The following is a 21,454-nucleotide window of genomic DNA, read 5'->3' as shown; positions in this document are numbered from 1 at the left end:
GGCTGTATGCTGAGCAAATAATCCAAGAAGCTGGACTATATAAAGAAGAATGGGGCATCGGTATTGGAGGAAGACTCATTAACAACCTGTGATATGCAGATAGACACAGCATTGCTTGCTCAAAGTGAAGAGAACTCAAAGCACTTACTGATGAAGATCAAAGACCACAGCCTTCAGTATGGATTATGCCTCAACATACAGAAAACAAAAATCCTCACAACCGGACCAATAAGCAACATCATGATAAACGGAGAAAAGATTGAAGTTGTCAAGGATTTCATTTTACCTGGATCCACAATCAACACCCATGGAAGCAGCAGTCAAGAAATCAAAAGACACATTGTACTGGGCAAATCTCCTGCAAAAGACCTCTTTAAAGTGTTGAAAAGCAAAGATGTCACCTTGAAGACTAAGGTATGCCTGACCGAAACCATGGTGTTTTCAATAAGAATTGAAGCCTTTGAATGATGGTGTTGGGGAGGAACATAGAATATACCATGGGCTGCCAGAAGAACAAACAAACTTGTCTGGGAAGAAGTACAGCCAGAATGCTCCTTAGAAGCAAGGATGACGAGAACTATGTCTCACGTACTTTGGACATATTATCAGGAGAAGGACATCAAAAAAGAGAAAGAGCTTCAGTGAGATGAACTGGCACAGTGGCTGCAACAATGGGTTCAAGCATAATGATTGTGAGGGTGGTGTACATCAGGGCAGGGTTTTGCTCCATTGTATAAAGGGTCGCTATGAGTTGGAACTGACTTAATGGCGCCTAACAACAGCATAGGAGATGGGTGGAATATTCTGGAGGCCTTTAGGAGATTTAATTTTGATGGCCCCTTCTCTGAACAGCCTGTTTTGGATGTCCTGGATTTTGATCACTGTTTCTAGATCAAGTTAATTACTTAGGATTTGCTTTTGTGTCTAAGTGGGTAGTGAGGACTAGCCCAGGCCTGGGGTCAGGAAGGAGGGCTATGCCAGCATCAGGTGCCTACGTACCCATACCACCATCCCTCAAACAGCCTTGCAGGGCCGGTGTCATTACACCCATCCTTGTTGATGAGTAAACTGAGGCTCCAAAAAAACAAAACCAAACCCAGTGCCGTCGAGTCGATTCCAACTCATAGCAACCCTGTAGGACAGAGTAGAATTGCCCCATAGAGTTTCCAAGGAGCGCCTCGCGGATTCAAACTGCCGACCCTTTGGTTAGCAACCGTAGCACTTAACCACTACTCCACCAGGGTTTCCAACTCAGGCTCAAGGAGGTTAAATAGTTTGCCTAAGGTCATAAGGCTGGTAAGTGGTAGAACTTGGGTGTGATGCCATTATTTTTTCTATCATTTCACGCTGTCTTTTTAGCTCTATAGCTTATCTTATGGCTTACCATGCTGCACATGAGATATCTGTTAATGGGTAAAGGAAAACGAATTGGAGATCAGTGCTCTGATTGATTATTTGGCTTATAGAAACTTGGGGGATGAAGTGAGATCTTCCGTGCAAAAGTACTTTGCATATTCATGAGTGCAGGTAAGTGTGTGATGGTACCATCACTGTGTCAGCCAAAATTTGCAAGGGGACAGTACAGGACCCAATCAGTAGTGGCCTTTCCCAGTGAAAAAGGAGACAAAAAATGGTGAGGTTGATTTTGTCTGCCAGTCCCATGGGGTCTGCTTCACTAAGACGATGTGGGAGTTCACGGTTAGAATAAATCCAACCAAACCAAACCCATTGCCCTGGAGCCAAGTATGAATCATAGCGACCCTACAGGACAGAGTAGAGCTGGCCTATAAGGATTCTAAGGCTGTAATCTTTAAGGAAGCCGACTGTCACATCTTTCTTCTGCTGAGCAGCTTGTGGGTTCGAACTGCCGACCTTTCGGTTAGCAACTGAGTGCTTAACCACTGTGCCACCAGGGCTCCTTTGTTTAGAACAGATGGCCTAGGAAATCATAGGTTTATGTCTTCATATTTTCTTTAACAGTTTGGTATGTATCTTAAAAAAAGTTTTTCTGTGAATATAGCAACATATATGTGTATTTTTTTTAAAAAGAATTATAGAGCACACACGGTTCTGTAATTTTCTTCTTTCACTTAATTTTTTTTTATGAGGTATAATATATATCCAGTGAAATGCATAAATCCCAAGAGTACAGCTGGATAATTTTTACCTGTGGGCGCATTACAGGTAAAACCCAGATGACCGTGATACAGAACGTTCTGGCGTCCTGTAAGACTCTCTTGTACCCCTTCTCAGTCTACTCCCACCCCCCCATCCCGCCAAGGCAATGACCTCTATCATCATAAATCCCTTTTGCTTGTCCTTGAACTTCAGTACAGATGGAATCCTGGCTTCTTTCCCCATCATTATATCGGTGAGATTCATTCATGTTGTTTGACATACCAGTAATTTCCGTCTTTGTCATCGTTGGATGAATCCCTTAAAAACCAAACCCATCGCCATCCAGTCGATTCCGACTCATAGGGACCCTTTAGGACAGGGTAGAGCTGCCCTGTAGGGTTTCCAAGGCAGTAATCTTAGGGAAGCAGAGTGCCACATCTTTCTCCTGTGGAGTGGCTGGTGGGTTTGAACCCCCCACCTTTCAGTTAGCAGCTGAGTGCTTAACCACTGCGCCACCAGGGCACCTTCATTGCTGGGTCCTATTCCCAAATAATCCACAGTTTATTTATCCATTCTCCTGTGGATGGATATGTGGGTTGTTTTCAATTCTGGCTTTGTTTCATGGCAACCGTATGGAGATCTAGCGCCTCCTACTCCATGGTTGCCTACGCATGTTAGTAGTAACAGTAATGGTTACTATTGCTGAGCACTGTTTGAAGCGCTTACATAAATGATCTCATTTAATCTTCCCAACTCCAGGGCGAGGTAGGTGCTACAAACCAAACCCAAACCCGTTGCCATTGAGTCGATTCTGACTCATAGCGACCCTATAGGACAGAGTAGAACTGCCCCATAGGGTTTCCAAGGAGCGTCTGGTGGATTTGAACTGCTGACCTTTTCGTTAGCAGCTGTAGCTCTTAACTACTATGCCACCAGGGTTTCCGTAGGTGCTACAATTTCCTATTTTCGTGTTGAGCACAGTAAACACAGATTGGGAAATGGTTTGTCCCAAATCACACACTAGTGAGAAGTGGAAACAGGATTTCAGTCCGGGCTTCCACATTCCAATGCTGTGCTGTGTAGCCCCACACGTGCCCTACACTGTATTTCATTTATCCAACTCCTGTTAATCGTCAGGAAACCCCGGTGGCATAGTGGTTAAAAAGCTACAGCTGCTAACCAAAAAAGGTTGGCAGTTCAAATCCACCAGGCGCTCCTTGGAAACCCTATGGGGTAGTTCTACTCTGTCCTATAGGGTTGCTGTGAGTCGAAATTGACTCGATGGCAAGGGGTTTGGTTTGGTTTGGTTTATGGTCATTTATGTTGTTTCTGCCATAGCCTTGCCTGTGGATCTGACTGGGGGTTACGTTTCTGGAAATGGAATAGCTGGGTTAAGGATACATATTCCCTCTGACAGATGCTACCAACTTGTACTTCCAAAATGTACCGTTTTATAAATCTCACCAGCCATGAGTGAGTGAAGGTGGTCATTTTCCCAGCAATGAGTAAAATGCCCAAACATTTTTTCCAATGTGTTGGACAAAAAGTGGTATTTTTGTTTTCTGTGCTGAATAACTGTATGATTTCAGACAGCCCATTAAGCAGAGAAAAGAACAAACGCCATGAGGATATTAAGCTGCATTTGCCTGAGGTATAAGGACGAAGGCCTTGTCCTGGATTTGCTCACACACTTTATTATCGTGTTGTAAAAGAGGCAGGCAAAATACAAAGTTCAACTGTTATCTGGTCATAGAAAATGTTGATTTGAGCCATTTAGGACCAGGAGTCTGGGCTTGAAGCCTCCTATTCTTTTGTGAGGTATTTTATTTCCTGTTTGTTGTGAACATTTATTCCCAGTAGGAGCTTAAATCTGAAGGGTAAATAGTAGTAGCAATAAGATCTCTTTAAATGTGTATATTAGTTTTTAATATACACCATACTTTATCAGGTCATCTAAACCACCCTGTGTGATTGGAGGTAGGGCAAGCGCTCTGTCACTATACCTCATGAACCCCTTGAGAGCAGCCATTTTGCTTTGTGGATCTTTTGTGGTAATTCGGGGAATGAATGGATCTCTCAGTAGTGGATGACAGTTGTATTTTTTGGGTACGGTGGAATTTTGGAAATGAACAAAAGTTCTCAAAATTAGTCAGTGGCCTAATAGGTGTCTTCAGGCCAGGTAAGACAATTTCTAATAAAAAAATGGGGCGTGACTGCTTTTCTGTTGTGGCTTTAAACTGATGAGATATTAATTCCCAGCAAGGGATCCATGCTTACTCTAAGCATTGTTGGAATTTGAATATAGGCTCCAGGACAACTTGGAGGTAGTGATTGTGTCCTCTCTGTTTAAAAAAAGAAAGAAAAGCTCCATGACCTCATAGATTGGTGGCTAGCTGAGTTCTTGCTAAGTGAAAATTCTTTTGACGTTGAAGGAGAAACTCATTTATTTGTTCTGCAAATATTTCCTAAGGGCCTACTGTGTGCTGGGCCCCATGGGTTGTGCAAACAGGGAACGTCTGCTCTCCTGGAGCTTTCCTTACCCCTCTCTGTTCTAGAATGTCACATAAATGGGATCACACTCCACAGACACTCTTCCGTGTCTGTTTTTTTTCCCTTAGCATAATGTTTTCAAGATTATCAATGCTGTTTTATATATTCTTATCTCGTTCCTTTTTAGGCCAGTTGTTTTCCCTTGTATGGCTGGAGGATCACAATTGCTTATCCTTCAACTTGTTGATGGATGTTTGGGTTGCTTCCAGTATAGGGCATTATGAATAAGGCTCCTTCAATGAGAATTCTTAGCCAAGTCTTCTTGTGCTCGTAGGCACTCATTTCTCTTGGTTATACACTGGGGAGTGGAATTACTGGTCAGAAGGTAGGTGTGTGTTTAACTTGGTTGTTGTTGTTGTTAGCTGCTGTTGGCTCACAGTGACCCCATGCACAGCATAACAAATGCTGCCCAGTCCTGTGCCATCTCCGTGATCAGTTGCGGATCAGGCCATTGTGATCCATAGAGTTTTCATTGGCTGATTTTTGGAAATAGATCACAAATCCTTTCTTCCTGGTCCATCTTACCCTGAAAGCTCTGCTGAAACCTGTTCGGCATCATAGTAACATGCAAGCCTCCACTGACAGATGGGTAGTGGATATGCAGAAGGTACATTAGCCGGGAACTGCCCTGTGTCTCCCGCATGGAAGGCGAGAACCCTACCACTCAGCTACCACTGCCTTCTTAACTTCAGAAGCTACTAAGCACCTCTCCAAGGTGGCTGGACCATTTGACTTTCTCACTAGCAGTGCCTGAGGGTTCCTGAGTGCCTGCTCCTCTTCATTTTTGTCAGAACTTTCCTCACGGCATCCCTCCTCCCCTCACCCATCGGACCCTGGCATTCATGGTTTCTCTCTTTCTCTCTCTCTCCAGGTGCTCTGAGACCGGGAGGAAACACTGATTTGGTGAGTCTTCATGCGATTTGGGGCCAGTTGCTCTGGCATTGGGCTCTTGCATTCTCATTCCCCAGGCCCTCCCCATGGGTGTATCAGGAACGTAGGGTACCCATCCCAGGGGAGAGTCAGGTTCTAGTCTAGCCCTCCCACAACCATGGCCTCTCATAGTACTTGCTGCAGCAGATTGCCCAGCCTGCTCTTTCCTCAGCTGTAAAGTCAAGGAGTCAGACTTCACCAGGGGTGGGCTTCAGAATCAGGTGTGGTGTCCACCCCAGACCGAATCAGTCACTTACATTCACAGATATTTACTGGGTCATCCCTGTGCGCCAGCCCTGGGCTCCATGCTGGGGATACCTGGGGAACAGACCACACGTGTCTCAAACCCTTGTGGGGCCACAATTAAAGCACGCGATAGAGAAGTTAAAAAAGCAGACACGCAAATACATATATAAATATAAGTACATAGTGATAAGTGAAAAGGAAGACAGAAGAATTGATGCATTTGAACTGTGGTGTTGACTAATAATGTTGAATGTACTACCGACTGCCAGAAGAATGAACAAGTCAGTCTAAGAAGAAATAGAACCATTCTTACAACCTTAGAAGTGAGGGTGGCAAGACTTCTTCATGCTTACTTTGGACATGTCAGCAGGAGGGTCGGCAAAAACGAGGGAAGCCCTCAGTAAGATGGACTGACACCTTAGCGACAACACTGGACTCAAACATACCATCGATTGTGAACATGGCACAGGACAGACAGGGCAAGGTTTTGTTCTGTTGTACATGAGGTGGCCGTGAGTCAGAGTCAACTCCATGGCAACTAACAGCAGCAACAGATACTGTGCTGTGAGAGAGGATTCCTGGGCCTGGAGCAGGAGCTGCCTCTGCCGCCCTGAGGGTGGGCTTGGGCCTGAGTCTGTGGACAGCATCCTCTGGTGCACCGCCGATTAAGGACCACTGGGCTGGATGATCTATGAGGTTTTTTCTTGGGTGAATGTTACGAGTGTTGGATTTCTAAGCTGGCAGCTCCCATACTGAATACCGAGATGGGAGCTAAATATCTCGCTGAAGTTTATCTATTTGCAAGTCACACTGTGTGTTAGTTTGCTAGTGCTGCTGAAACAGCGATACCACAAGGGGATGGCTTTAAAGAACAGACATTTATTTTCTCACAGTTCAGGAGGCTAGAAGTCCGAATTCAGGGCACTGGCTATAGGGGAAGGCTGTCTCCCTCTGTTTACTCTGGGGCAGATCCTCGTCCCTTTCAGTGTCTGTAGTCCTGGTGTTCCTCGTTCCTTGGTGATCTCCATGTTTCATCTAACCCTCCCTTCCTTCCCCCCAGTTTGTTCTTCCTTGTCTCTGTGTCTATGCTGCTCCTTATTCAGTGATACCTGTGACAGCTGGAACTCCAGAGGACTGCCTTACTTTTCAGGGTCTCGGAAGGTTTCTGCCTATGACAGGGTGCTTACCAGTTTTCTATCGTTCTGTATTAAGAATCCTACCTCACAGATGCCCAGTGAGTTTTCCTTCTCTGACAGGTTTCTGCCTTACATAGGTTCTGACTTTTGCAGGTATTACTGTAACTCAGAGGGTTTAGGACACAGCCTGCACTGATATGGCCTCGTTAACGTAACAAAGAACCCTTTCTAAGTAGCATCACAATCCACAGGCGTAGGGTTTAGGATTCCAGCACATATTTTTGGAGATGCGGTTTAATCCATAACACACAGATAGTGCTTACACTAATCTGCTTTGCAGTCTGTTCTTCCTGGAATGCTGGGTGTCGACCGTGCTACTCCTACAGCGGGAGGCAGATGCCATTTTCTGTCCCACCTCTGCAAACTGTCAGCCACATGTGCGAAAACTGGGGGGCTGCCTTCTCTTTGGAGGGGTGCAGTGAGACCCTGGGTTCACACTGGTCCCTGTGCTTGGGCAGGCATACGTCCTGGACGCCGACCCTTGTGGCTACTGCCTCATTCTCAACAATGTGAACTTCTGCCTCCAGTCGGGGCTTGGCACCCGCACTGGCTCCAATATTGACTGTGAAAAGTTGCAGCGACGTTTCCGATTGCTGCATTTCATGGTGGAGGTGAAGTGTGACCTGACTGCCAAGGTATGGTCACTGCCTGTGGAGAGGGGTGAGGGGCTGGGCAGGGCGGTGTCCTCCAGGGACCCTACAGTAAACTGGTGCCCACGGTGAGCCCTTATGTCTGTAGGACTGTGGGAGGCAGTATGGTTCAGTGGTTACAAGTTTCGATGTCAGACTCAGAGCTCAGATAGGACTGGTTCTCTTGGTTCCTTGCCGGGTGACCTCCCTGTGGTTCAGTTTCCTTGTTAGAGGATACCCACCTCATGGGGTCATTGTGATGGCTAAGAGAACTGGCACCCAGTACAACATTTGTTCCCCAAGAATGGTACCATTATGACAGTTGTGACTCATTATTCCAGCATGTGGCCCCTGGGACAGAAAAGTGCTCTGCCTAGGCCTTCAGGGCAGACCCTTTTATTGCCCAGAAGGAGCGAGAATGGGGACCTGATTCCTCAGCCCTTCTGGCTCGACCGCACCCTTCTCTCATAGGAAATGTTCCTGGCCCTGGTGGAGCTGGCACAGCGGGACCATGGTGCTCTGGACTGCTGTGTGGTGGTCATCCTCTCCCACGGCTGTCAGGTAGGAGCCTCCCTGACCGGGCCTCAGCCCCTCAGGCAGGCACAGGGTAAGAGCTGAGAGGCTGTGCAGGATCCTTGCCCCCTCCCATGTCTGGAACACCCTTAGCTTTGTGGAAAAGAGCGTGGGGCCCTGTCCACTCCCCTACTGTTTGCCTGGAAGCCATCTGGTCCTCCAGGGAGGAGTTGGATGCTCCTTCCTGGGTCGGGTGGTGCTCCTGGGAGAAGGCATCTGGGAGAGGGAGGGAGGGGACACACACTGCTCACAGCCCCGACCCCCAGATTTTGTTCAGAGCCGGGAACAGCACTTGGAGCTCTCAGCTCTTGTCCCCGTCCTCTAGTCATTGTTCCAGCCCTTTGCTACTAGATGGCAGTCAGGACACTGGGCCCTCTCTGGACTTGGCCATCAGTGTGCTGGGTGGTCATTGAGGCCAAGCCCCTACCCCTGCCTGGGCCTCAGTTTCCCCATCTTCCAAGTCGAGGGGGTTGGACAGATCAGTCACAAATTGGGGCCTGTAGTCCCCCTCTACTCCACACAGTGTTTTCAGAACTGGCCTATTTCACACAAAAATCAGGATTTCTGGCTTCTCTTGAAAAAAAACCCAGAGGCCTGGCCTCACTCAGGCTGGCAACTTCACAGAGCAAGACTCTGGCCTGTAGCTGGGTATAGCTTCCCTTTTGGTCCTTTCTCTCACAGTGAAGCCCCTGGACTGGCAGTATGGGCATTACCTGGGAGCTTGTGAAAAATGCAGACTCCCAGGCCCATCTTGGACCTGTTGCCTCAGAATCTGTACCTTAACAAGATCCCCAGGTGATTCTCATGCACATTGGAGTTGAAGAAGAGTTGGTTTAGAGCAGTGCTTCTCAAAACCTAGCTGCATGCCAGGCACCTGGACCACTTGTTAAAGCACAGAATGCTGGTCCCACTACCAGAGTTTCTGATTCGGGAGGTCTGGGGTGGGCCCGAGGATTTGCATTTCTTACAAGTTCCTAGGTGATGCTGATGCTGCTAGTCCAGGGACCCACTTTGAGAACCACTGATCTAGCGGAAGCTGGCTGGCACTCTCCAGTTCATTAGCTCCTCCCCACCCTCCTTGTCTCACTGTCAGGCCATCTGGCCCCTGTAGGCACATGAAGTTAAGACTCCTGGAATAGATGCTGACCGGGGCCCTTCCAGACTCAACCCTTTGTCCCCAGCTGGGACCTTCTGAATGCTTGGCCCCCATAAATCCTCAGAAGGCTGTTGGATTCCTGCCCGAACTTCTTGGTTTAAAACCAAAATTCTTGGTCTTCTAGGTCAGTCACCGCCAGTTCCCGGGGGCCGTCTATGGCACGGATGGAAATTCTGTGTCCATTGAGAGAATTGTGAACATCTTCAATGGAACCGGCTGCCCAAGCTTGGGAGGGAAGCCCAAGCTCTTTTTCATCCAGGCCTGTGGTGGGGGTAAGGAGCTCCTCTCCCTCCCTGAGGGTGAATCCAGTGGGGAAGGAGCTACCTGCTACTTTCTTCTCCACCTAGCCCCTCACGATGTTCACTGGGTCTCTTGGCAGCCAGAGGGTCCCAAATGTGGTCACAGTTGGCCATACAGCCGTACTTAGATCTAGCTGGCGTAGCTTCGTCCACTCCTCAGAGATTGGTAGTCTTCTGAGTCCCTGGGTGGTGTGAACAGTTACTGCGCTTGCTGCTAACTGAAAGGTTGGCGGTTTGAGTCCATCCAGAGGAGCATAAGAAGAAAGGCCTGGTGATCTGCTTCTGAAAAATCAGCCACTGAAAGCCCTATGGAGCACAGTTCTGCTCTGACACATACAGGGCCGCCATGAGTCAGAACTGATTTGACAGCAGCTGGTTTGGATTTTGGTTTTAGTCTTCAGCTTCCTGATGCAGTAGCGTCATGGGTTCATTTAACTCAGACAAATTCAACTCTAGAGACTTGGCCAAACAAAAAGCATACCAAAAAAAAAAAAAACCAAACCCATTGCCATTGAGTCTATCCTGACTCATAGCGACTCTATAGGACAGAGTAGAGCTGCCCCATAGGGTTTCCAAGGAGCACCTGTTGGATTCGAACTGCTGACCTCTTTGGTTGGCAGCTGAGCTCTTAACCACTGTGCCACCAGGGCTCCCAGCATAGGAGGGAGAAAAAAATAAATTTTTTTTCTTATCAGCATTCCCCCAGTGCCCATCAAGCTAGGCCCTTTTCCCACGGTCTCAGGAAAAGGGAGGCCCTAGCTGAACTACAAAGAGAACTGAAAGAATTTAATTATTGGCCTTTGAATTCCAAAGGGCCCAGCTCCTAATGATTTGAGGGATTTTTAAGAATTATTTGTCGCTTTGCCATGTGCTCATGTGCTCTGACGTTAAACCTAATTCGTACTTCATATTACTTGATTTTTCTCTTAAAAATAAAAAAAAAGGGAGTAGTGGGGAAGAAACATTATGCTTCCTGAAATTGTGGGACTTGAGGGTGGAAGCTGAGAACACTGGGAGTTCAGTCCCAGCAAGTTCCTTCTAAGGAGCCCTGGCGGCGCAGTGGTTAAGTGCTCAGTTGTTAACTGAAAGGTTGGTGTTTCGAACCCACCAGCCACTCCATAGGAGAAAGTCGTGGCAGTCTGCTTCCTTAAAGATTACAGCCTTGAAAACTCTACGGGACAGTTCTGCTCTCTCTCATAGCTTTACTCTGTGTTGGAATCAACTCGATGGCAACGGGTTAAGTCCCCTCTGCCCTGGGCTCCTCAGGTGTTGGCTGTTGGAAGGGTGTTTCTTGCCCCTTGGTGCGATCTCCCAAAGAATGGGGAGAACCAGGCAGTGCTACACCCCAGGGCCATCCTAGCATTTTCTCTTTGAATTGAGAAGGCCCATCACACGGTCAGCTCTTCGGGGGGCACAGGCCTGTCTGCCCCACAGCCAGGTCCCCAGCCTGGCACAAAGCTCCTAGTAGGGGTGCGTCTTTTGTGGATTCTAATTACTTGAATTTGAAGTAGAACCAAAAAAAAAAAGCTATGAGCAAAATTTGAAATAATTTAGACTGCCCCTTCCCCACTTATTAAGAAGTCCTGGTGGCACAGTGGTTAAGTTTTTGCTTGGCTGCTAACTGAAAGGTTGGTGGTTCAAACTCACCCAGTGGGTCTGCAGGAGAAAGACCTGGCAATCTGCTCCAGTAGATATTACAGCCTAGAAAACCCTGGGGGGCAGTAGGGCAGTCCTCCTCTGTTACAACGGGTTGCCATGAGTTGAAAACTGATTCAGCATCTAACAGCTCTGCCCCGGCCCCTGAAACCACCCCTTCCGCCAGTGCCTAATTAGAAGACTCACTGGGAACAGCAAGATTTGCAAGCTGGAGTGCAATGCTTAAGATGGCACTTTTTGAGTCCGACAAACTTGAGTTCCTGTCCCTGCTTTGCCCTGGCAGGTGGCATGACCGTGTGTTTAACGCTCTTGCCACATGGTGGCGCCACTTAACTAGGGAGGAGAAATGTAGACCCGTCTGCCTTCTCTGTCAGCGTTGGTGCCTCAGAAGGTCGGCTGAAATTTTGGTGACTCTTAATGTTGCTCTTTTTAAATTCACTGTTGTTATAATTTAAAACAATGAAAAGGAACCTCCGACACGTTATCCACCTCTTCATTAGGAGGTTGTGCGAGCTCCAGGGCACAAGAACGTGCTTCTAGTCAGTAACTGTAGTATAGAATGTCCATGTGATACCAGGCCATGGTGAAAGCCAAGCAGCTGCCTGGATTAGACCGAAACGTTAATTTTGGGGTGACCTCTCCTCAGAATCCTAGAGTTCATAAGAAGGCAGAAGGCAACAACGGCATGTTCCAGCCATTGTGGATTTTATGTGCTGAGTGAGAGCATCCTCCTTCTGCTTTGTATTCGTTCTTATGGGAAGATGAGTCTTGCCTTACAGGATGTTTTGAATTAATGAGCTCTTTAAGAAGAAATCCGCACATAAACTGCGTTGTAGGCTAGGACTTCACACCAGATTTGTGGAATGAGGAATGACAGGTGAATAAAGGCACACCTCGCGTTCCCACTGACTCACTCTCTTCTTCCCCTCTCTGATGCCATTGTCCCATCTCCTTTTTTCACAGCAGTGTCTCTGCCCAGCCCATCTCCTAGGCGTTTCTTTTGGGGTCCCCAATGTAAATGCCCCTGCCTCCAGCTGCCTCGGGCTGCCCAGGCAGATCTGGCAGCAGTCCCACACTCACATCCTACGTCCCCCTCCCTGTCCACTTCAAGTTATCCCCAGACACCTAGAGCAGATACCAGAATCCCTACCAAGAAAGTAATTAGAAGTGATGAACTGAGAAGGCTATAAATAAGATCGAAAAGTTTTCACAGATCTAAGAAAGCCCCATTGCAGGTTCAGGGTCTCTGTCTTAGTTATATAGTGCTGCTATAACAGGAATACCACAAATCGATGGCTTTGACAAGGAGAACTTTATTCTCTCACAGTCTAGTAGGTTAGGAGTCAAAATTCAGGGTGCCAGTTCCAGGGGAAGGATTTCTCTCTCTGTTGCCTCTGAGGGAAGGTCCTTGTCATCAATCTTTCCCTGGTCCTAGGAACTTTTCAGGTACAGGGACCCTGGGTCCAAAGGACGCCCTCTGCTCCAGACACTTCTTGCTTGGTGGTATGAGGTTCCCGTGTCCCTCTGCTTGCTTTTCTCTTTTATATCTCAAAAGAGATTGACTCAAGACTCAACCTACTCTTGTCGATTGAGTCCTGCCTCATTAACATAACTGCCTCTAATCCTGCCTCGTTAACATCGTAGAGGTAGGATTTACAACACATAGGAAAATCACATCAGATGATAAAATGGTGGACAGTCACATGATACTGGGAATCAGGGCCTATGACACATGTTTTTGGGGGGACACAGTTCAACCCATAACAGCCTCCATGGAAGGCAACAGGATGGTTGAGAGGCGGAAAATGTGGGGCAGAATAATCCTGGTCCCTGCACATTAGTTGATAGCTCTGTGGTTTAGGTGTGTGTGGCCCGAGTCCTGCCTGACCTCATTGTTGTCCAGCCTGCCAGTGCTTTTGGGAAGTGTCTTAGTTATCTAGTGCTGCTGTAACAGAAATACTACAAGTGGATGGCTTTAACAAAGAGAAGTTTATTCTCTCATAGCCTAGGAGGCTGGAAGTCCAAATTCAAGGTGCCAGCTCCAAGGGAAGGCTTTCTTTCTATCGGCTCTGGAGGAAGGTCCTTGTCATCAATCTTCCTCTGTCGAGGAGCTCTCAGCGCAGGGACCCTGGTCCAAAGGACACGCTATTCTCCTGGCTCTTGTTTCTTGGTGGTATAAGGTCCCCCGTCTCTCTGCTTCCTTTGCTCTTATATCCCGAAAGAGATTGACTGAAGATACAATCTAACCTTAAGCATTGAGTCCTGCCTCATTAACATCACTGCCTTTAATCCTGCCTCATGAACATCATAGAGGTAGGATTTAGAACACATAGGAAAATCATATCAGGTGACAAAATGGTGGACAACCACACAATACTGGGAATCATGGCCTAGCCAAGTTGACACACGTTCTGGGGGGGGACACAATTCAATCCATAACAGGGAGTTTGGATTCTGAGACTGAAAAGACAGAAAAGTTGACAACTTAACAACAACAACAAAAATCCTGTAGGAGCCTGACTGGCATCTCGTTTGGCCTCTTACCCGTGGATCCTGGCCCACGGGCTGTCTGCTTCTCTCGTCTCACATTATTCCTTAAGCATTTTTCTACATCTCCTCAGTCTTTATAATCGCTAGCTCAAATGGCTTTATAATGTTCCATTTCAGTGATATGCAATAATGTACCAAACCATTTCCCTGATGTTAGCCATTTAGGTGATATCCAATTTTTGGCTAATACGATCACAAATGTCTTTATATACATTGAGCTTTTGGCCTTAATAGAATTATTTCCTTAGGATATGTTTCCAGGAGTGGAATTACTGGGCCAGAGGTAGAAACGTCTCCACGGATCCTGTTACTTTTGAGTTTGTGTTATTATTTGGCATGCTTCTCATGCCTCCTTTGATTCCAGAAAAAGATTTGAGATAGCTTAAGAAAGACAAGCAGGAGACCCGGGTTCGATTCCTGGTCCGTACACCTCGTGCACAGCTACACCTGTCTGTCTGTGGAGGGTTGTGTGTTGCTATGATGCTGAACAGGTTTCAGCAGAGCTTCCAGACTAAGACAGAGTATGAAGAAGGCCTGGTGAGCTACTTCTGAAAATCAGCCAGTGAAAACCCTGTGGATCACAATGGTCTGATCCTCAACCGGTCATGGGGATGGGTGGTGTAGGACCGGGCAGTGTTTTGTTCCATTGTACATGGGATCGCTGTAAGTCGGGGGCCAACTGGATGGCAGCTAAGACCAAATACAAATGATGTAGTAGAACAAAATAGAGAGAGGGGAAATCTGAGGAATGAAGAAAATAAGAGTAAGTTCGGTACCCAGAAATACTTATGGTGAGGTCTTACCTACTTGCTAGCGATGGCCTGCAAATTTGGCTTTGCAGCTGAAGCAAGATAAGATCCCTCATAAGATCCACAGCCTCCATAAGACAGAAGCTGCATTTTTCAGGAGAATCAGTCTTGGTACTGTGACCTAAGAACTTGCCTCCCTCAGTTGTCATGAAAAGGGAGTATTGTTATTAGGTGCCACTGAGGTGATTCTGACCGTAGTGACCCCATGAGACCGAGCAGAAATGCCCCATAGGGTTTTCTAGGCTGTAATCTTTACGGGAGCAGATTGCCAGGTCTTTCTCCCGAGGAGCCATTGATTGGGTTTGAACCACCAACCTTTCGGTCAGCGGCCAAGAGTTTAACCGTTGTGCCACCAGGGCTCCCTTTCATAGAGAGGATACTGTGTGATACAGTGGACACTTTCCTCACCATATTCCTACAAAAAAAAAAAAAGAAACACAAGCTTTATGTGGCTCTTTTTAGTGCGATTCTCAGTGTAAATGAGGACATAGTTTTCTCAGTTTGGTCTTTTAGCCCTTGAGACAGAAGAACCCATCTTCCCTTTACCATTGTTTCCCCTCAGTGCCTGTGCAGGAGCTTTGTAGCCCGGGGTGCCGTGTGTGTGTGTGTGTGTGTGTGTGTGTGCGCGTGCACGTGTGCGGACGTGTTTGTGTGGACGTGTGTGCACATGTACGGACGTGTGTGTGTTGACATGTGTGGACATGCGCATTTGTGAAAATGTGTGTGTCTGTGGACATGTGTGCATGCATGTATGTTTCACCATCTTGTCGTAAACCATGACCTCAAAGAAGGCTCTGTAGTGACCCATGGGGAATCCTTGTGCTGCCGTAATAAGGGGAAAAAGCACGATTAGTTGAACCTGTAATGTGTTGATAACCAGGCGACAACAAATAGAAAACAGACTGGAAGGAGATGCAGCAAACCGTTAGCAGCCACAGTTGTCTTTGCAATGGCGTGAAGGTGGCTGGGCTTTGTTTTAAATCCTTATGTTGGGGTTTTTATGTGTGGTGGGGAAGAGGCTGTAAATGTGGTTAAAGACAGCAGCTAACTACGAAGTGACCAGTGTAGGTATTAAAGGTAAACTCGGAGATCAAAAGCAGTTCGTGCTCATTAAAAAACAAAGAAAGAAAAGGCTTCAGGGCTGTACAAAGGTGGAAAGGGAAAGACCTCTGCTCACCTCCACCCCCGGTCCTGTTCCTCAGTAGTAGCCACTGCTAATAAGTTGGAGTGTTTCTTTCCAGATTTTTCTTCCTTTGTAGTATCTACCTACCTGCCTACCTGCCCGCCCACCCACCTACCCACCCATCTATTTATCTATAACAAATATGCCAAATGGGCCGTACTTTATGTACTGTTCCGTAACTTGTTTTTAGAGCCATTTGTGAAATTTCTGCATTCTCCTTTTTCTCCCCCAATTTTATTTAATCAGCATTGTATTAGTTTTCTGGGGCTGCTGTAACAAAATGCCACAAATTGAGTGGCTTCTAAGAAGAGAAATTTATCGCTGCAGAGTTCTGGAGGCTAGTTGTTTGCATTGAGGATGTGGCAGGGCCATGTGCTCTCTGAAGCTCTAGGGGAAGATCCTCCCCTGTCTCTCTCAGCTTCTGGTCGCCCTGGGTGTTTTTTGGCTTATCGAGGCGTCTTCGTCTGGTCTTCCCCCTGAGTGTCTCTCTGCGTCTTTTCTTCTCTTTTATAAGGACGCCATTAGAATTAAGACCCACCCTACCCCAGTATGACCTTGTGTTGACTGATAACATCTTTAAAAACCCTATTTACAAACAAGGTCACATTGACAGGTATGGGGGTTAGAACTTCACCATATCTTTTTGGGGCGACACAATTCAGTCCATAACACATCTGATACTTCTGTCGTTTCTCTGAAGTGAAGCTCTGTTTCCGTTGCCTGCTTGTGTCTGCCCGACACTGAGACCCTGCCTTCAGGGGATATCAAACCATCTCAGGCTGGGGACAGGCTGGATGGCACCAAGAAGCGAGGAAAGGATCTCTGGTCTGTGTTTTGGTGTCAAATTAGTGTTTGTGTCTACTTCTTGCAGAGCAGAAAGACCATGGATTTGAGGTGGCCTCTGCTTCCCCTAAAAACAGGGCCTCTGGCAGAAACCCCGAGTCAGATGCCGCCCCGTTGCTGGAAGGCCTGGGGAACTCTGACCAGCCAGACGCCGTGGCTAGTTTGCCCACACCCAGTGATATCTTCGTGTCCTACTCCACCTTCCCAGGTAAGTGCACCAGGAGACACGTCCTCCAGGCCCAGTGGGTCCTCTCACCTGCCCTAGAGGCAGCTGTGGTGGGGAAGATAAGACCTGTTCTTGGGTCTTGGTTCTGCCTCTTGCCACTTGTGTGACTCTGAGCCCAGCCCAGAGTGAGGCAAGGCGGTGCCTAGGGTGCAAAGTTTAAGGAGGCACATGCTCTTGGGTTTGTGCGCTTTATTGCCTCACCCTGGTCCTGGCTCTGCCTCAGCCTCCTCATCTTTAAAACGGGAATATAATCATACCTCAGGAGTTGTCATGGGGATTAAACAAGGTGGCTGGCACGTCACTGAGCACAGAGCCTGGCACAGAATAGGTGGTAGTTTTCTAACACCTATGGGGGAGACACCTGACTTTCCGGAGCCTTGGTTTCCTGGTTGAGAAGATGGGAACCATAACCAAAGTCACAAGGTGGTTGTGAGGACGAAATGGGATGACAGGGATAGAGCCGCAGAGATGTGGGCTGCTACTGCTAGACTTGAAACTGTGCCAAGTCTCCATGCCCAGGGAGGGGGGTGACCTGTGGGGGCCCTGGCACACCAGCAAGGTCCACCCTTTCTCTTTCTAAGGGTTTGTCTCCTGGAGGGATACCAAGAGTGGTTCCTGGTACGTCAAGACTCTGGATGCTGTCTTTGAGCAGTGGGCTGGCTCTGAAGACCTACAGACCCTCCTGCTCAGGGTGAGGCCTGCCTTCCGGCAGAAGGGGGCACGTGCTGGGAGCGGGGTGCCCTCCTCAGGGCAGGTGGGGGTGCTGAGCAGGGCGCTGACCTGAGCAGGGCGCTGACCTGAGCTGAGAAAGCGCTAAGCCCAAATGAAAGGTAAAGGACAGTAAGCACTCCATCTGCCTCTGTGCCTTGATTTGCCATGAGAGTCAGTGTTCTTTCTTCTTTTAATGTGAGATGGAACTGCTTGCGGTGACATTTGCCCTTTGGGGGTCCCCAGAGCTTCCATTCCCCACTGTCTCCTCTGAGGCTCCTAGGCTGAAACCTCCAAGCTCCCCCTACTCCCGTGAGATGGTATGGGTCCACAGACAGGGATGGGTCAGTAGCCAAGAATGGCACCAAAGAGGCAGGCCATGGGGCCATCTTGGCACCCTTTGCCTCTCTATGTAGTCATGCTCCCCAAGAACCATGACTCCCCTTTAGCATACCCTTCTCAGAAGGCCCTAATTGAAGACCACCGAAGGATGGCTTGGCAGAGCTGTAGCCCCCTACGTGAAAACCCCACTTCAACAGTTGGCTCCGCTGAGGGCCTAGAGTCTAGTCCTTGCCTTTGGGCATTAGCACACTAGGGTCCCTCCTGCTCTGCACAGGTATTTCCTGCTGTGGGAAGGGGCTTTAGGGCTGGGACCACTCCTTTCTCCTGAGGGAGGCTCCGGCTCTGTTCTCTGCTGAGCAGAGCCGAGGAGAGAAGAGAAGCAAGGGCAGGTCACACCTAGCACAACTCCAGGGGGCCCCCTTGTGGTGGTCCTGAGCAAGGGACCCTCAGGCTCCTGGGGCCCTGTGGGTGGGGGAGGGACAGTCAGGGCTAGGCGGTGCATTCTGCTCCTGGCTTCTCTTCAAGCAAACCTTCCAATCGAATTTGAACTTTGTTAAAAATTTTTTTTTATTGTTGTAAGGTATATTTAACATACAAATGGACATTTTGACCATTTTAAGTGCAATTTTGAGTTTTTTAAACTTTTAGTTGAGGTGATTGATCTTAAAACCTTCCAATAAAGTAGGCTGCAGTTATAGCTGTATTTTTTGTTGTTGTTGTGGTAAAAATACACGCACCAAAACATTCGCCAGTACACCTTCCAAGTCGATGATGTCAGTTACGCTTTTCTGTTGTGTGGCCGTTCTCGCTGCCCTTCCCCAAATCCTTCCAGCACCTTATCAACCCCTTCCCCTCCCCCCTCCCTCCTACCTCTGGTAACCACTCATAATCTTTGGTTTCTGTATGTTTACTTGCTTCATATAAATGAGATCATGCACTGTTTGTCCTTTTGCCACTGACCAGTTTTGCTCTATCAAGTGCTGATTTAGTGGCTCTTCTTCCCAGGCCCCTTTTTGAATTCTTACGTCAGTAACGAGAACTCACACAGCCCTCTCTGTTCTTGTGTCTTCACAGGTCGCCAATGCTGTTTCAGAGAAAGGGATTTACAAACAGATGCCAGGTTATTTTAACTTCCTCCGGAAAAAACTTTTCTTTAAAACTTGTTGAGGCCCAGGCCCAACACCCTGCCTTACCTTTCAGCCCCAAGCCTTCCTGCTCCAGGCCTGGACGTCCCTATGACTGGCTGTCAGGCTTTGAAGGATTTCCTAGCCTGTGGAGTGGCTGCTCCTTCCCCATAAGGGCAGACAGGCTTCCGTATTGGACATGAAGGATGGCCAAGCAATGGAGGAAGAGGTGCCGAAGGGCGTCTTGGGCACCACGTGGCCCCTTCACCCGTGGCTGGCTCCTGGGCCAGTGACTGTGGCCTGTGGCCCCTGTGCCTTCTGTTGGCATTTGGGGCCGGGTGCTTCTTTGTGGTGGGAGGCTGTCCTGTGCCCTGTAGGATGCTTAGCAGGATCCCTGGCCTCCACCCACTAGGTGCCAGTAGCACATTGCCAAGTGTGACAACGAAAAACGACTCCAGACATCACCAAATGTCCCCTGGGAGCAAAACTGCCAGTCTTGAGAACCACTGATTGATAGGAGCTTTTGACGACAAAGAAACCAGCATCTCTTAGCTCTGCAGGCTTGGGGCTACTAGGCCCTGAACAACTTTAATCTGTGGATTCTGAATGAAGCTTTACAATTTGCTATTTTTTTCTGTGTTGTATTCTTAAAAAACAAATCTTAGGTGAATATGGACTCCCTTCTGCCCATTTTCCCCCCTTATTTTGCTCACACTCGTCTTCCTTACAAAGGTAACTTTTGCCTTTTTCAAAACATTTCCCCATCGCATTTCATTTGGTGCCCACCCTGCCCTAGGAAGGTGGCAGGGGCGTGAAGCCTGTGCCGAAGGAGGTGAAATCACTTGTCCAGGGAAATGTAGTTAACCAGTAAGGAGACCTGGCTCCCGGTCTGTGCCTCCCAAGTGCCCGACTTGCTGAAGGACCCCGAGACTGCAGGGCAATCCTGGGACCCCAGGCCCCATCCCTGAGGTCCTTTAGGCTGTCCTGATCCCAGCTTCTTTCTTGCTTTTAGGACCCCTGGACATTAGGAGGAACCCTGGGGTGCGGTGTTTAAGAGCTCATCTGCTAACCAAAATGTCACAGTTCGAATCCACCAGCCAGTCCTTGGAAACCTTATGGGGCAGTTCTACTCTGTCCTGTAGGGTCGCTATGAGAATCGACTTGACGGCAACGGGTTTTGGTTTTGCGATGTTAGGATGAAGTCCTTGGGTGTGCAAAGTTACCTAAAGTTGGTTCAAACCCACCCAGCAGTGCTGCAGAAGAAAGGCCTGGTGATCTGCTTCTGCAAAGATTACAGCCAAGATAACCCTATTGTAGGGTAATGCTATTCAGCTGTATGCATCCCCTCCCTAATGGAGTCAGCTTTGCTCTTCCCCAAAGCGTGCTGGGGATGAATTCGGGATAGACTCAGGCTAAGGTACAAGGCCGGGAGGGGCGTGACTGGGCCAGCGGCCAAGGCTGAAGAATGCCTTAGCAACATGAAGGAAAACATCTGGGCCTGGACGTGAAGTCCCTGGGAACACTGAGCGCCCAAGGACGTGGGAGAAAACGATGAGCCTTGGTCCCAGCTGGAATGGTATGTAAGCTTGGGTCCCTTGCTGGTGGTTGCGGAAAATACTCCAGCCGGCCACCACTGGAGAGCAGCTGCTTGCCCGTGTTAGTAAGTTTCCCTGAATAAACGTTTGAATCTGGAAAGGGCTACGTGTCAATTCTTCGGATTATCTGCCAGGACGCACAGTGAGGGTCTTCCCTTGCTGGGGCTGTTTCCCCCCACACCTGTGAAGCAGCTCTACTCTGTAACACATGAGGTCTCCGTGAGTCAGAATCAACTAGATGACAGTGGGTTTGGTTTTCTTTTTTGGACATTAGGACAGTTTGCTAATAAGACTCGCACCAAGGTAAGATTGATGTAGTTGCCACTTTGTTTTATTTTTTCCTCTGTAACCGTTCCAATTCTGAAACAGTCCTGGGGAATTCTTTCGGTTAGTTATTTGCAATCACCTGCAGGGACACAGACAAGAAAATAATCAAGTGAACCAAACTGCAGAGCTGAGCTTGGCAGTTTCCCTGCCTTTCTCTTGGGCAATGCACTGCTCATGTGAATCAGACAGGGCTCTGAACCGGTTTGTTCCACTGCTGAGATTTGCATTGCCACCCCAGATATACTGAATCAGAATCTATGGTTTAACAGGATCCCCAGGTGATTCTTAGGTATAATAAAGTTTGAGAACCGCTGCCCTACTAGTGATTCACAGAACTGGTCCCTAACCAGCAGCAGCATTAGTGTCACCTGGAAACTTGTTAAGCAAGCCCTGG

General features: G+C 48.1%; 1 protein-coding gene across 5 annotated transcripts in view; it reads left to right on the top strand.

The window, feature by feature from the left end:
• Nucleotides 1-21,454, top strand: part of LOC100656597 (caspase-9) — a 36,279-nt gene that overhangs the window by 4,951 nt on the left and 9,874 nt on the right. For 2 of the 5 annotated variants that reach the window (XM_023552044.2, XM_023552042.2), the window contains exons 3-9: nucleotides 5,540-5,571; nucleotides 7,499-7,675; nucleotides 8,141-8,230; nucleotides 9,523-9,670; nucleotides 16,767-16,946; nucleotides 17,546-17,655; nucleotides 19,089-19,134. In XM_023552044.2, the coding sequence (XP_023407812.1) occupies nucleotides 5,540-5,571; nucleotides 7,499-7,675; nucleotides 8,141-8,230; nucleotides 9,523-9,670; nucleotides 16,767-16,946; nucleotides 17,546-17,655; nucleotides 19,089-19,134 (783 nt within the window). Of the gene's footprint in view, nucleotides 1-5,539; nucleotides 5,572-7,498; nucleotides 7,676-8,140; nucleotides 8,231-9,522; nucleotides 9,671-16,766; nucleotides 16,947-17,545; nucleotides 17,656-19,088; nucleotides 19,764-20,150; nucleotides 20,834-21,454 lie in introns of those variants that run through there. The other 3 variants (XM_023552043.2, XM_010593097.3, XM_010593098.3) reach the window with 3 other exon arrangements.

The sequence above is a fragment of the Loxodonta africana genome, chromosome 3, assembly GCF_030014295.1.
Source record: "Loxodonta africana isolate mLoxAfr1 chromosome 3, mLoxAfr1.hap2, whole genome shotgun sequence".
NCBI classification, from domain to species: domain Eukaryota; kingdom Metazoa; phylum Chordata; class Mammalia; order Proboscidea; family Elephantidae; genus Loxodonta; species Loxodonta africana.
The sequence above is the reverse complement of the archived record's forward strand: the minus strand, read 5'-3'. Positions and strand labels throughout refer to the sequence as shown.